This window comes from Hyla sarda, chromosome 8 (assembly GCF_029499605.1).
Source record: "Hyla sarda isolate aHylSar1 chromosome 8, aHylSar1.hap1, whole genome shotgun sequence".
NCBI lineage: Eukaryota > Metazoa > Chordata > Amphibia > Anura > Hylidae > Hyla > Hyla sarda.
The window spans coordinates 21743390-21757761 of NC_079196.1; the positions used below are offsets into that span (position 1 = coordinate 21743390).

The following is a 14372-nucleotide window of genomic DNA, read 5'->3' on the forward strand; positions in this document are numbered from 1 at the left end:
CTGGCGCTGGAACTCACTGTACGCCAGTGGTCTCCAACCTGCGGACCTCCAGTTGTTGCAAAACTACAACTCCCAGCATGCTGGGAGTTGTAGTTTTGCAACAGCTGGAGGTCTGCAGGTTGGAGACCACTGCTGTCCACTGTATCCCTATGCCCAGGCTGCAAAAGATACAGAAAATAAACTTTTAACTCACCAACCTCGGCCGCACGCTGGGGACGGGGGAGGACAGCTGTCAGCCTATCACCGGCTGGAGCGATGCCCCGCCCCGGATAGTGATAGGCTGAGCCCACTGTCATGTAAGGAGCCGGCCAGAGCTTCTTACATGACAGTGAGCTCAGCCTATCACTGGCCGGGGCGGGACATCACTCCGGCCGGTGATAGGCTGACGGCTGTCCGACGTTCCAGTCTCCAGCGTAAGGCCCCGACGTAGGCGAGTTTAAAGTTTATTTTCTTTATGTTTTGCAGCCCGGGCATAGGGATACAGCGTACAGCAGTAGTTTGCAACTTGCGGACCTCCAGCTATTGCAAAACTACAACTCCCAGCATGCCGGAACAGCCGTTTGCTATCCGGGCATGCTGGGAGTTGTAGTTTTGCACCATCTGGAGGTCCACAGGTTGGAGACCACTGGCGTACAGTAAAGAGTTCCAGCGCCCGGCGGCCCCCAACAAAGAGGAGGAGGGCAGTGCTTGCGGGTGACATGTGAGTAGTACCCCGCTGGGCTGATCATTAACTGGGGGGAGCAGAACAGCGCTGGCGGATCACATAGGATTAGTTCCCCGATGTGGGGACAGCGCTGCGCTAGGCTGATAATACATTCCCGCGGGGGAGGGGCCCAACCGGTATTGCGGTATGGGGGAAAATTCATATTGTGCAGCCCAAAAATTTCAGAATTCGGTATGAATCGGTATACCGCCCAGCCCTAGTAGGTGGTACATGTCACAGTAACATCCACGTAATGCCTGGAACCAAGCAGAACACTGCTCATACCAAAGCCCTGGCCGGCTTGTCCTTGCACAGTGCATCCTGATACCATCTCTTCCACATGTAAGTTACACACGCACATCCGGCCTTCCACATGATGGAAAATGTGGTTCCTTAGACCAGGCAACCAACTTAATGCTCCAGTTCTGATGCTTAGGTGCCCATTGTAGACACGTTCAGCAGTTATTCCCTTCATCCAACAGTGGGGTCATTGTTATGACTAATCAGAAAATCCTCAAAATTAACATGCTACGGAAAATGAACCAAAGTGTACCAGGTAGTACAGCTCTTTGTGGGTCTATGAAGGGTATTCAATGGTTCTAAAGAGCACCGTATATAAACAGCAGTGATGTAGATGCAAACATCAGAGACAGAGCTCTAGCCTTCTGAATCTGGAGCACTATACAGAGATCCCTCAACTTACAATGGCCTCAACATACAATAGTTTCATCATACAATGGTCTTTTCTGGACCATTGTAACTTGAAACCAGACTTAACATACAATGCTAAGGACAGTCCAGATCTGTAAAACATGTCAATTGCTGGAAGAACTGACCAATCAGAATGGGCATTCACTGGTAAAACACCTGTATTACTGAAGTGTATGCACTGACTGGTGTCTGGTAGCGCCCCCTACAGTACAGGGAGGTATTACATGTTCTGTACTCTTTACCTGTATTACTGAAGTGTATGTACTGACTGGTGTCTGGTAGAGCCCCCTACAGTACAGGGAGGTATTACATGTTCTGTACTCTTTACCTGTATTACTGAAGTGTATGCACTGACTGGTGTCTGGTAGCGCCCCCTACAGTACAGGGAGGTATTACATGTTCTGTACTCTTTACCTGTATTACTGAAGTGTATGTACTGACTGGTGTCTGGTAGAGCCCCCTACAGTACAGGGAGGTATTACATGTTCTGTACTCTTTACCTGTATTACTGAAGTGTATGCACTGACTGGTGTCTGGTAGTGCACCCTACAGTACAGGGAGGTATTGCATGTTCTGTACTCTTTACCTGTATTACTGAAGTGTATGCACTGACTGGTGTCTGGTAGTGCACCCTACAGTACAGGGAGGTATTACATGTTCTGTACTCTTTACCTGTATTACTGAAGTGTATGCACTGACTGGTGTCTGGTAGAGCCCCCTACAGTACAGGGAGGTATTACATGTTCTGTACTCTTTACCTGTATTACTGAAGTGTATGCACTGACTGGTGTCTGGTAGTGCACCCTACAGTACAGGGAGGTATTGCATGTTCTGTACTCTTTACCTGTACCAGGGTTAGCTGCTCCTTTGGACACCAGGTGAGGATGACTCCATTTAACTTTTTTAGGACCCTGAATAAGCTCCTGTCCTCTACATAGAGTCACAGACAGTGATTTACAGCTTCCAGCAGCTATATCTTATTTTATCTATATTAGTTATATACTTATTTTGTTTAATCCTCACTTTTTCCTATTTTTAGATGACATTTTGGTGGCTTCAGAACCAATTACCAGATTTTCATAGAGTTATGGTCTCAACATACAATGGTCATCCTGGAAGCAATTAATATTGTAACTTGAGGGACCACTGTAGTGTGCTAGGTGCCTGACCAAACAATAATGCCTCACTATGAGAAAAAGTGGGTACTAGGGAGCAGGTAAGTACTTCTGTGGACACTTCATATTATGTTTAGGCATTATCTTGAATATTCTATAATCCAGGCTGTGTCCAGATTACCAGACTGTAACCACATATAAACCGGACGCCAAACCCCCAAAGACGTCTTTCACTTCCTGCCTTGTCGACAGTTTTGTACCATTTCTTTTGCACACTTTTCATGCATTATTTTTGGAAAGCGGCTGTGCCGTCCTGTGACAGTCCTATGATTAATGTTCTCCATGTCACTCCCACTGTTAATTATTGGAGGGGGACGTAGCCACTTTGGCTACAAGCTGCAGTCGGCTTTGGCTCCATTACAGCGAGGGGCTTTTTTACATTAATCATCTCTTTACACGGCCTCACTGGCTGATTTGCCGCCTGTTCCTGGCTTTTGTTGTATGAATTGTTCGCTCTTTTTGAAGCAATTGTGCGCTGGACAATATTTCTTTCTGTGAAAAGTCTGCAGGCAGCTTCAACAAATGCGATACGGGAAGCTGAGGAAATTAGCGCTGTCACATCCCATTACTAAAATCTGCAATATTAGCGCTCCACCAAAGCAGCGGCAGTGGACGGGCGAAGGTGGCAGCCACCAGCAAGAGGCACTGGGCAGAGAAAGAAATCTTCCCTCTGTTCAGAGAGATTGGAATCACGATTGCAGAAACCTCCTGAATGCTGAGACAGGACCCCGACTTATCAATGAGCAGGTACAGGGAAGCAGGAGAGGCCAATTCTGGGCTTCAAATGTAAAAAAATAAAAGAAGCCGGAAAAATAGAAGAAGCCAGAGACAATTTTGTAAGGTTCCCAGTGCTAGTATTACGAGAGGCATAATGAGATGGTGTGAATAATGACCCCCACCTCAGCACAACTGGGGCAGTCAAAACGAATGAGAGTTTTCCCTGACCCACCTGTTCTTGCCCTGGTACATCCGTCAACACAGACAAATAAAGTTGGGGGCCTGCACTAGATAAGTCACCAGGGGGTTCGCCTTTGACAAGACTTACGGTACTTCACAAAAATCACCATGTTGACCTGGAACCACACTAAGAGAGTCAACCTACTTTTCTTAATCATATATTTTATAAGTAGGCTGACACTCCCTCAGAGTGGTTTCCATAGGGAAAAAAATGGTTGTAATAATGGACGTAACTTTTTAAAAGAACAGAAAGTGGATCAGATTTTGATGGATGGATAACACCTACTTAACAAGTAATGCCATGCTCCACATCCAGGGTACTGGCAGGGCGGTTCTGATGAGTTCAGCGGGATTAAGTATTAAATACCGTATATACTCGAGTATAAGCAGAGTTTTTCAGCACGATTTTTCGTGCTGAAAACGCCCCCCCTCGGCTTATACTCGAGTGAACTCTCCGCCTGTCAATCCCTTCTCAGTGATCTTCAACCTGCAGACCTCCTGATGTTGCAAAACTACAACTCCCAGCATGCCCGGACAGCCATCGGCTGTCCGGGCATGCTGGAAGTTGTAGTTTTGAAACCTCTGGAGGTCCGCAGGTTGAAGACCACTGCGGCCTTCGTCATCATCCAGACCCCCGCTTTAGTTTTCTACTCGCCTCCCCTCGGTGGGAAGGAAGGGTAAGCTGGTCCGGGCCATCTATGCTGCAGGGACCATCCGGTGGGGAGGGTTAGTCGTTCCAGGCTAGGGATCGACCGATATCGATTTTTTAGGGCCGATACTGATAATCTGTGGAGGTTACGGCCGATAGCCGATAATTTATACCGATATTCCGGTATAAATTATCGTCTATTTCTCCCCCCCCGAAGCCGCTGCAGATCATCGATATAAAACGTACGCTTTAAATCAATGAACTGTAGCGGCTTTTGCGGTGCCAGAGACCGCCGACGCCACTTGCTTCTCTCCCCCTGCCTGTATAAAGCCCCCCTGACTTCTAATACCCCCTGTACTATGCCCCTCATATACAATGCCCCATGTCCTGTGCACCTCACATATAATGCCCCCTGAGGGTGCAGAACAGAGGGCATTATATATGAGGGGCACAGGACATGGAGCATTATATATGAGGGGCACCTGTCAGGAGGAATTATATGTGGGGGCCACCACCTGCTTCTCTCCCCCTGCCTGTCCAGGGGTTCTGAGACCTATCACCGCCATGGCCCCCCCCGACCCGCCGCACTACGACCGCCCCCCCCCCCCCCCCCCCTCGACCCGCCGCACCGCCCCGGCCCCATTGCCTACCCCATCCCCGGTTTTATAATTACCTGTTCCCGGAGCCAGATGTAGAGTGGACCCCGGGAACAGGTAATTATAAAACCGGGGATGGGGGAGGCAATAGGGCTGGGCCGGGGCGGTGGGGGGTGCGACGCGGTGCGGTGGGGTGGGTCGGGGGGCGGTCGCGGTGCGGTGGGGGCGTTGCGGGGGGGGGGGGGGGTCATTATCAGCAAGGTAATTGCCGATACCGATAATGCCCAAAATCGTGATTATCGGCCGATAGTATCGGACATACCGATAATCGGTCGATCCCTAATGACGGGGGTCTGGATATTTTCCACCCTAGGCTTATAGTCGAGTCAATAACTTTTCCTGGGTTTTTGGGGTGAAATTAGGGGCCTCGACTTATATTCGGGTCGGCTTATACTAGAGTATATACGGTAGTTGTCACAGTAAGACTGCCATTTCAAGGGCACTAGAAACCTTCTCTGTAAAGACTCCAAAACCAGAGGTAAATGTTTAATATGTTGCATACAATGTACCCCATTTTTTGGGGAACATAATATGATAAATAGGAGCATTTGGAAGAGGCTTGAGAGGGGGGGGCAATGGTAAAACCTAGTGTATTCACACATCTTCACCAGGGAAATTACAGCATCTTCAGGTCTAACTGGCACAAAGGTACCAACTTGTCTACACTTATACCCGCAACTCCTGCAACTGTTCTTAGACCGTTCAATGTTTTTTATTTAGGTATTGCAGTTTCCTCTCACTTTTCACAAAAAAAAAAAAAACATAGGTGCATTTGGAATTTAGATTGTGAGCCCCAATGAGAATAGAAACTGATGTGTGTGATGTGGGAGAAGAGCTGTAGGAAATAGTAGCACTATATAAATGAATTACCGTATTATACATGTCGCAGTGTCTCAATCAGAAAAGGCTTGAAAACGGGCATGTGGGCTAAAATAAAAAATGATGTGTACCAGCCACAATTCCTGACTCTGCCCTACCTGGTACTGCTGCTTAACACTTTCTGGTCTGGGTCTCTACATAAAGTAGTACTCACTCCAGGCAGTGCCAAACTGCTGGTGTTGGGCACTGAAATGATGATGGCTTTAAGCAGGTTTTAAGCACAACCTGGCCACATTTACACATAAAAAGGTTCCCCTAAAAAGTAAGGGTTTCTTGTTAAAGAATTTTTTACATCAATAATTTGGCCACAAATTTACATTCAGATTTGTAACAATTTTTTCTGCACATTTAAAGCAGATTTTAATATTTGCACTGCAAAAAGAGGATGGGCTTACTAAAGACTTAAAGGGGTATTCCAGGAACTAAACTTTTTTTTTTTATATATCAACTGGCTCCAGAAAGTTAAACAGATTCTATTTAAATATCTTAATCCTTCCAATAATTATCAGATGCTGATGTTGAGTTGTTGTTTTCTGTCTGGCAACAGTGCTCTCTACTGACATCTCTGCTTGTCTCGGGAACTGTCCAGACCAGGAGAGGTTTGCTATGGGGATTTGCTTCTACTCTGGACAGTTCCCGAGACACATGTCATCAGAGAGCACTTAGACAAAAGAAAAACTCCACTTCAGCAGCTCATAAGTACTGAAAGGATTAAGATTTCTTAATAGAAGTAATTTACAAATCTGTTTAAAAGGGGTACTTCCGTGGAAAACTTTGCTGTCCATTTTAGGAACTGTCCAGAGCAGGAGAAAATCCCCATAGCAAACATATGCTGCTCTGGACAGTTCCTAAATTGGACAGCAGAGGTCAGCAGAGAGCACTGTGGTCATGATGTCAGAGAAATCTAAAAAGTAAAGCATTTCCTCTGTAGTATATGGATTTAAAAAAAAAACTTTTCCACGGGAGCACCCCTTTAACTTTCTGGAGCCAGTTGATATATAAAAAAAAAAAGTTTTTTCGCTGGATAACCCCTTTAAAGATCTGCAGAAATACTTCAACTCCACGTAGAATTTTTTGACCTGCGGAATTTCAAATGCATTAAATTTCCTATATTTATCCAGCGCTGAATCGACGATTCAGAATTTCATTAGACATCACATAAGCAGCTAATTAATTCTGAAATATCCATTTAATCGTCTTAAGAAAATGAGGAAAGAACTCACAGCAAAATAAAAAAATAAAAATCAGGAAACATATACAGGATAAAGCAAGGTCACATGCTCCACCTAAGCTTTATTAATTATAAAAAGGAGCAGAATCTGTAATTAATTATCCAAACCATAAGCAAAATATTCTATAGAAAACACAATAGCGCGTGCAGAATAAAGCAGAGAAAAGAATAAAGGAGGCAGAGGAGGGTAATGCAAATGTACTTATACAAAACCAAAGATGAAAAAAACATGTAATGTATGAATCTGTCAAAAAGAAAATCTCCAAGTAACGAAAACATACAAATGAGACGGGGTTTGTTACAGGAGCAGAGATACGTGTGTATTTACCGAAGAAGGAGAGAACGGAAAAATAAAACAACAATGGGCCGTTCTTCGAAAGCCTGTGGAATGAATAAAGATGAAGCAGAGAGCAACAGAGGGGAACCAGAATTTCTTTCAGATCCATTACAGAGCGATCGCTGTCAGACCAGATTTTAAGAGAAATCACCAAGGAACTGAGGCGGAGAGCAAAGAAGTGCAACCCATGTTCTCATAAGGCCCAGTAAGAACATAAAAGGGATAGTTTAAAGGGGTATTCCAGGAATTTTTTTTATTTGACTTTGCTACAGGGGCTGTAAAGTTAGTGTAGTTCATAATATAGTGTCTGTACCTGTGTGTGACGGTTTTCTCACAATTCTTCTGTGATTTTCACCCCAATATTTATTTTTACCGCATACAAAATGACTGTTGTCTCAGATTTTTCCCAGGTTGCAATACGGCCAAGACCTGACTCACTAGTCAGCTGATGACAGGGAGCCTGTCTGCTTCAATGGGTGGAGGAATCAATCTGCAACTAATGCAACAGCTGTAGGCACCCTGATTGAAAACCACAGGTCTTTTGAATGGATGCAGCTCATTTATGTTTCAATGGGTGGGATGGCTGATGTGTGGGAGGGAGGAAAATTGAATTGTGGGATTTGTAGTAAAAAAAAAAAAAGAAAAGTCAAAACAGGAAATACCAGTTAAAAAAAAGCTAGCCACAGTGTTATGGTAATCTCACAACATAGACATTTAGCCCCAAGACTAGGGATCGACCGATATACATTTTTTAGGGCCGATACCGATAATCTGTGGACTTTAAGACCGATAGCCGATAACTTATACCGGAATATCGGTAGAAGTTATTGGTAATTTCAGCACCGCCACCCGCTGCTCTCCCCCTGCCTGTCCTGGGGTCCTCCTGAGTCCAACCACCTCCGCTGCCCCCCCCTGCCTATCCTTATGGCCAGAGACCGCCGCCCACTTCTCTCCCCCTGCCGGTCCTTAGTCCAACCACCGGCGCTGCCTCCCCCATCCCCGGTTTTATAATTACCTGTTCCCTGGATCCGTGATACTTCTGGCTCCGGCGGCATCCTGAGCTGTCACTGTGCGCACTGACTGTGACGTCGCATCGAGGACGTCACTCATCATTGCGCAGCGCACAGCGTAACACAGGACGCCGCAGGAGCCAGAAGTAGCACGGACCCCGGGAACAGGTAATTATAAAACCGGGGATGGGGGAGGCAGCAGCGGCGGTGGTCTCTGGCCGGGGCGGTGGGGGGTGCGGTCCAGAGGCGGGGAATTATCGGATTAGCGGCAAGGTAATTGCCGAAATCACTAACGTCCAAAATTGTGAATATCGGCCAAACCGATAATCGGTCGATCTCTACCCAAGACAAGCACAGATTCTTCCTAAGCATGTCCATTACTTCCTGCCAGGTACGTACTAAAATCATCTTATGGTGGGGAACCCCTTTAAAAAGAAGTCAAACTTCTGACAAAAATTAGAGACTCACCATGCATGGCCACCTAGATTTTTTTTTTTTACTTCACAGCAAACAAAATCAATTACTACAATTAGACTTTGTTCTTCTCAGCTTTAAAAAGCCTGAATTTGTTGATGCCAAAATGTCTCCAAAAGACAACCTCTTTGAGACAGTCTCCTTATCTAGACCAGATTTTGAGTGACAACTTTTCAGTACACCAACTAGGTACACGTTATGTCAACTTAAAAAAAAAAAAAAAAATTTAAAAACATTTTTTTTAAAAGAGGAGAAGAAAAGGATGTCCGGCACCCACTGTGTATGATGAGAACAGTTCAGGCTTTATTGGAAGGTTGCACACATAGGAGTGTATACAGACACGATAAAATCCTGTAATACGTGAAACGTGTTACAGGATTTCATCTTGTCTGTATACACTCCTATGCGTGAAACGTGTTACAGGATGTTATCGTGTCTATACACTCCTATGCATGAAACGCGTTACAGGATTTTATCGTGTCTGTACCCACTCCTATGCTTGACGCGCGTTACAGAATTTTATCTTGTCTGTATACACTCCTATGCGTGAAACGTGTTACAGGATGTTATCGTGTCTGTATACACTCCTATGCTTGAAGCGCGTTACAGAATTTTATCTTGCCTGTATACACTCCTATGCGTGAAATGCGTTACAGAATTTTATCTTGTCTGTATACACTCCTATGCATGAAACATGTTACAGGATTTTATCTTGTCTGTATACACTCCTATGCGTGAAATGCGTTACAGAATTTTATCTTGTCTGTATACACTCCTATGCGTGAAACATGTTACAGGATTTTATCTTGTCTGTATACACTCCTATACGTGCAACCTTCCAATAAAGCCTGAACTGTTTTTGTCATACACCGTGGGTACCGGACATCTTTTTCTTCTATTGTATTTGAACTGAATCCGGGAGCAGTGCCGGTGGGTCTGGGCACAGGTGTAAGAGATTGTACGGGTGAGCTGTTGCTATATTTGCATTTAAAAATACATAAAAGGGGTGCTCCCATAGAAAAAAAAAATTCAAATCAACTGGTGCCAGAAAGTTAAACAGATTCAAAAATTGCTTCTATTTAAAAATCGTAATCCTTCCAGTACTTATCAGCTGCTGTATACTACAGATAAAATTTGTGAAGTTCTTTCTTGTCTGACCACAGTGCTCTCTGCTGCCACCTCTGTCCATGTCAGGAACTGTCCAGAGCAGGAGAGGATTTGCTCCTGCTCTGGACAGTTCCTAACATGGACAGAGGTGACAGCAGAGAAAACTGTGGTCAGACTGGAAAGAACTTCACAATTTTCTGGAGCATACAGCAGCTGATAAGTACTGGAGGGCCTCAGATTTTGAAATAGAAGTCATTTACAAATCTGTTTAACTTTCTGACACTAGTTGATTTGAAAACTTGTTTTCCCACTTGTTTCCACCAAAGTTCCCCTTTAAATTAACAATAACCCATTCCCATTTGCGAGTATGGGGGGGGGGGGGTTTCTCTGAAGTTCCATGCAAGTCGTTGCTGCTCTTTCTCTCCTACAAGGTTTAGGTAGGAAGACCGGGCAGCGTTAGCCCCCAGTCATCATGTGCCGAGCGCAACTCCCGAGACAGGGACGCGACGTCACGGTCACGCAAAACCACGCCGCCCTCCATTCGTGTCTATGGGAGGGGGTGTGACAACAGCTGATAAGTACCAGAAGGATTAATATTTTTTTAATAAAAGTAATTTACAAATCTGTTTAAAACTTTCTGGCACCAGTTGATTAAAAAAATAATAATGTTTTCCATTAATACAATCGACAGCTTTCTTGTTTTCTTTCTATTACCCAAGCACTTATCAGCACTTTCCCTTTAGGGTATGTTCACACATAATATACGTTTCAAATTTTCTACTGGTTAAAAGGTGTACTCCACTGGCCAGCGTTCGGAACTAAATGTTCCGAACGCTGTTTACACACTGCGGGGTCGACCACGCCCCCTTGTGACGTCATGGCCACGCCTCCTCAATGCAAGTCTATGGGAGGGGGCAAGGAGGTCATCACGCCCCCTCCCATAGACTTGCATTGAGGGGGCGTGGGCGAGACGGCATGAGGGGCGTGGTCGACCCCAGCAGTGTGAAAACAGCCAGTGGAGTACCCCTCTATGTCAACGTTTATATAAGACTTCATTAGTGGAAAGTTCTGCTACATTCTAATATACAGTGACCCCCCAATCTACGATGGCACCGACATACGATCATTTCAACATACGATGGCCTCTCAGAGGCCATCGCATGTTGAAGGCAGCATCAACATACAATGCTTTTGTATGTCGGGGTCATCGCATAAACAGCTATACGGCAGCGCAGACTGCTTCAGCTGCCACCGGATAGCCGTTTACGGTGCCCCGTGTGGTCCATTGACAATCACTTACCTGTCCTCGGGGCTCTGTCGCATCCTCTTCGGGATCCCCTGCATTGTCGGCGCTCCCCATCGTTGTCATCACGTCGTCGCGCACGCCGTCCCGTGATCCAATAGGAGCAGCGTGTGTAGCGACGTGTTGGCAGTGACGGAGAGCGAGGATCCCGGGGGAGCAGAGGCCTTGCCGGGACGCGGCAACAGCGATGGACGGCGACATCCCGGGCAGCGGTGACGGTCCGGAGCGGTGGGGACAGGTGAGTACAACCTCCAATACCAGTGGTCTTCAACCTGCGGACCTCCAGATGTTGCAAAACTACAACTCCCAGCAGCCGTTGGCTGTCCGGGCATGCTGGGTGTTGTAGTTTTGCAACATCTGGAGGTCCGCAGGTTGTAGACCACTGTCCTATACTTTACATTGCACGGATCCCTCAACATACGATGGTTTCAACAAATGATGGTCCGCTTGGAACGGATTACCATCGTATGTTGAGGGACCACTGTACCTTGTCTTTATAAAAATCTCTGTTTGCTGTCAGTGAAAAGAACCACTCATTGCCTACACCCAGAGGCTGATAAGCCATCATGATACAGGTAAACCAGTAATATCATCATCTTGATTTCACAGGCAGATCGGATGAATATCTTCTCACCTTCCCTGCCTCTGCAGCGCAAACAGGATGCCTTCCTTCTGGAAAGGAAGCAGTCGCTCTCTCAGTCGGTCGGGAAGAGACAATAACTTGTCAGCGACATCCTGAGCAGATTCCTTCTGTTTGGCTCTCGACTTTGGCATTTTTTACCTAAAAATTAATTGGAAACCAACACGAATGAATGAATAAATAAATACATTGTTAAAAAAAAGTAACAAGTTTGTAAACTTCATATTTCAAGTTTATATCTCAAGTTTCAAAGCCTCTGCTTGCCGGCAATGAAAAAGGAACATAAATTATCACTGATCCAGATCTCTTTCATGTATCACCCCGTGAAGCACGTACTTAGCACATAAGTGATAATGATATTCAGGCCCTTTCCTTCCTCCAGTTTATTTGGCGTTCACATGGATTAGATCACTGAAGAATCAATGTCACAGTGAGAAATAACACCCTGAAATACATGAGCGTAAAAACGACATAAACAGAAAAAGAACAGCTGCTCTGACTAATACACATCAATGCCGAGACTTCTTAATATCCCAGATTATTACAATGACACATCCACATACAGACGGTCACCTCTGCAGAGAGAACTCCGCAAATAAGAGATGTGATAAAAAACGGGAGGGGGTGGGGGGGGGGGAACATTACTACAGAAATGCAAAAGATAACCAATAGGCTATAAATATTAAATTGGCGGGGGCCCGACTCCTGGCATCCTCATCAGCTGTTTTGCAGCAGGTTACATGCGCTCATGCTTGCACTGCTGTACTACTGGTAGTGGTGGCGCTATCACCGCTATAATCCTCACCACCACTACTAATACCACAGCGATGGAAGGACGAGTGCTGGTAGACAATGAAGAGCCGCAGCATTCACCCAGACGTCACAGCTGATCAATGAGGGGTGCTGGAGGTCGGGCACCCACAGATCAAATGATGATGGCTTATTCTGAAGATTAAGAGTTTTCTGTTATTTTTTCTTTTTCATTGATTGGGCATGGAGGGGAGTATGGGGGGATAATTAAAGGGGTACTCCGCTGCTCAACGTTTGGAACAAACTGTTCCGAACACTGGAGCCGGGAGCTTGTGACGTCATCGCCCCAACCCCCTCAATTCAAGTCTATGGGAGGGGGTGTGAGGGCTGCCACCCATAGACTTGCATTGAGGGGGCGGGATGTCATGAGGGGGCAGGTTATGACGTTGAGTGCTGAGGGGGGTGGTGTCCAACCAACAGCATATGGCAGTTAAGTGTGAGAGGAGCTATGATTGGATGAGGCTGGACACACCCCCCTCAGCACTCCAGGCTGCACTTCCTGTGTTTGGGCTTCGGTCCTAAGTCTGTGTATAAGATGGGGGAAAATGTGCTCTTGAGCTTTTTTTAAGCACAAATAAAACATAGAAAACTTCATTTTTTTAAAACAAAGTATATTAGCAATATTTTTTTTATTTACCAATAGCAAAAACTTGCTTTAAAAGGGGTACTCCGGCGCTAAGACATCTTATCCCCTATCCAAAGGATAGGGAATAAGATGTCAGATCACTGGAGACCCCCGTGATCTTCCACGCCGCACCCCGTTAGAATCAGTCCCCGGAGCGTGTTTGCTCCGGGTCTGATTACTGGCGATCACAGGGACGGAGCATAGTGACGTCACGGCTTCGCCCCCGTATGACATCAAGCTCCGCCCCCTCGATGCAATCCTGTCATGCCCCTCCAATAGACTTGCATTGAGGGAGCGGAGCGTGACGCCACACGGGGCGGAGCCGTGACGTCACTATGCTCTGTCCTCGTGGTCGAGATGGACTCAGCCTGAGGACCTCCAGCGGAAGCCGCTAAAGGTGGCTGCTGCATGGTAGATCCCGGGGGTCCGCAGCAGCGGGACCCCGGCAATCTGACATCTTATCCTTTGGATAGGGGATAAGATGTCTAGGGGTGGAGTACCCCTTTAATGAGAGTGACCATTTAAGTATGGTATATCAGGGGGCAGTACAGAGATCTCTCCCGTGACCTATTTATACCCAGGACTGTATCTATAACAAGGGGGCATCCTCTACGTTTACTAGTAAAGAAGGTTTCTACACCAGCATATACGGGGGTTCTTTAAAGTAAAAGCAGTGAGACTATGGGACTCTCTGCCAGAGTGGTCATGGTGAACTCAATAAGAGATCAGGAGGGGCCTGGATACATTTCTGGGGAGTAATAACCTTACAGGTTATGGATACTACAGTAGATCTATTGGGACAGAACGTTGATCCAGGGATTTATTCTGATGCCATATTTGGAGTCGGAAGGAATTTTTCCCATGGTATGGGGGAATTGGTATCAGCCACATAAGGGTTTTGTCTTCCTTTAGATAAACACAGTGGGGACACAATAGAGATATATGAACTTGTTGGACTAAAACCTTATAAACTATGTAATTAGGTTAATAAAGCCTGCAGGCTGTCAATGGACACTGGGGGTTATAGTTGGACGGTTACAGGTTGGGGACCACTATCTTAGGCAGTGTTTGTGAGCTGTGTCTTGGCTGCAGCAATACGAAGTAG

At 45.9% G+C, this 14372-nt stretch overlaps 1 protein-coding gene across 4 annotated transcripts in view; it reads right to left on the bottom strand.

The window, feature by feature from the left end:
• Positions 1–14372, bottom strand: part of ZRANB3 (zinc finger RANBP2-type containing 3) — a 282012-nt gene that overhangs the window by 254050 nt on the left and 13590 nt on the right. The window contains exons 1-2 of one of the 4 annotated variants that reach the window (XM_056533788.1): positions 12638–12658; positions 11827–11973 (exon numbers count right to left, since the gene is read on the bottom strand). In XM_056533788.1, coding sequence (XP_056389763.1) covers positions 11827–11966 — 140 coding nt within the window. In that variant the 5' untranslated portion in view covers positions 11967–11973; positions 12638–12658. Of the gene's footprint in view, positions 1–11826; positions 11974–12168; positions 12234–12637; positions 12659–14372 lie in introns of those variants that run through there. The other 3 variants (XM_056533787.1, XM_056533786.1, XM_056533790.1) reach the window with 3 other exon arrangements.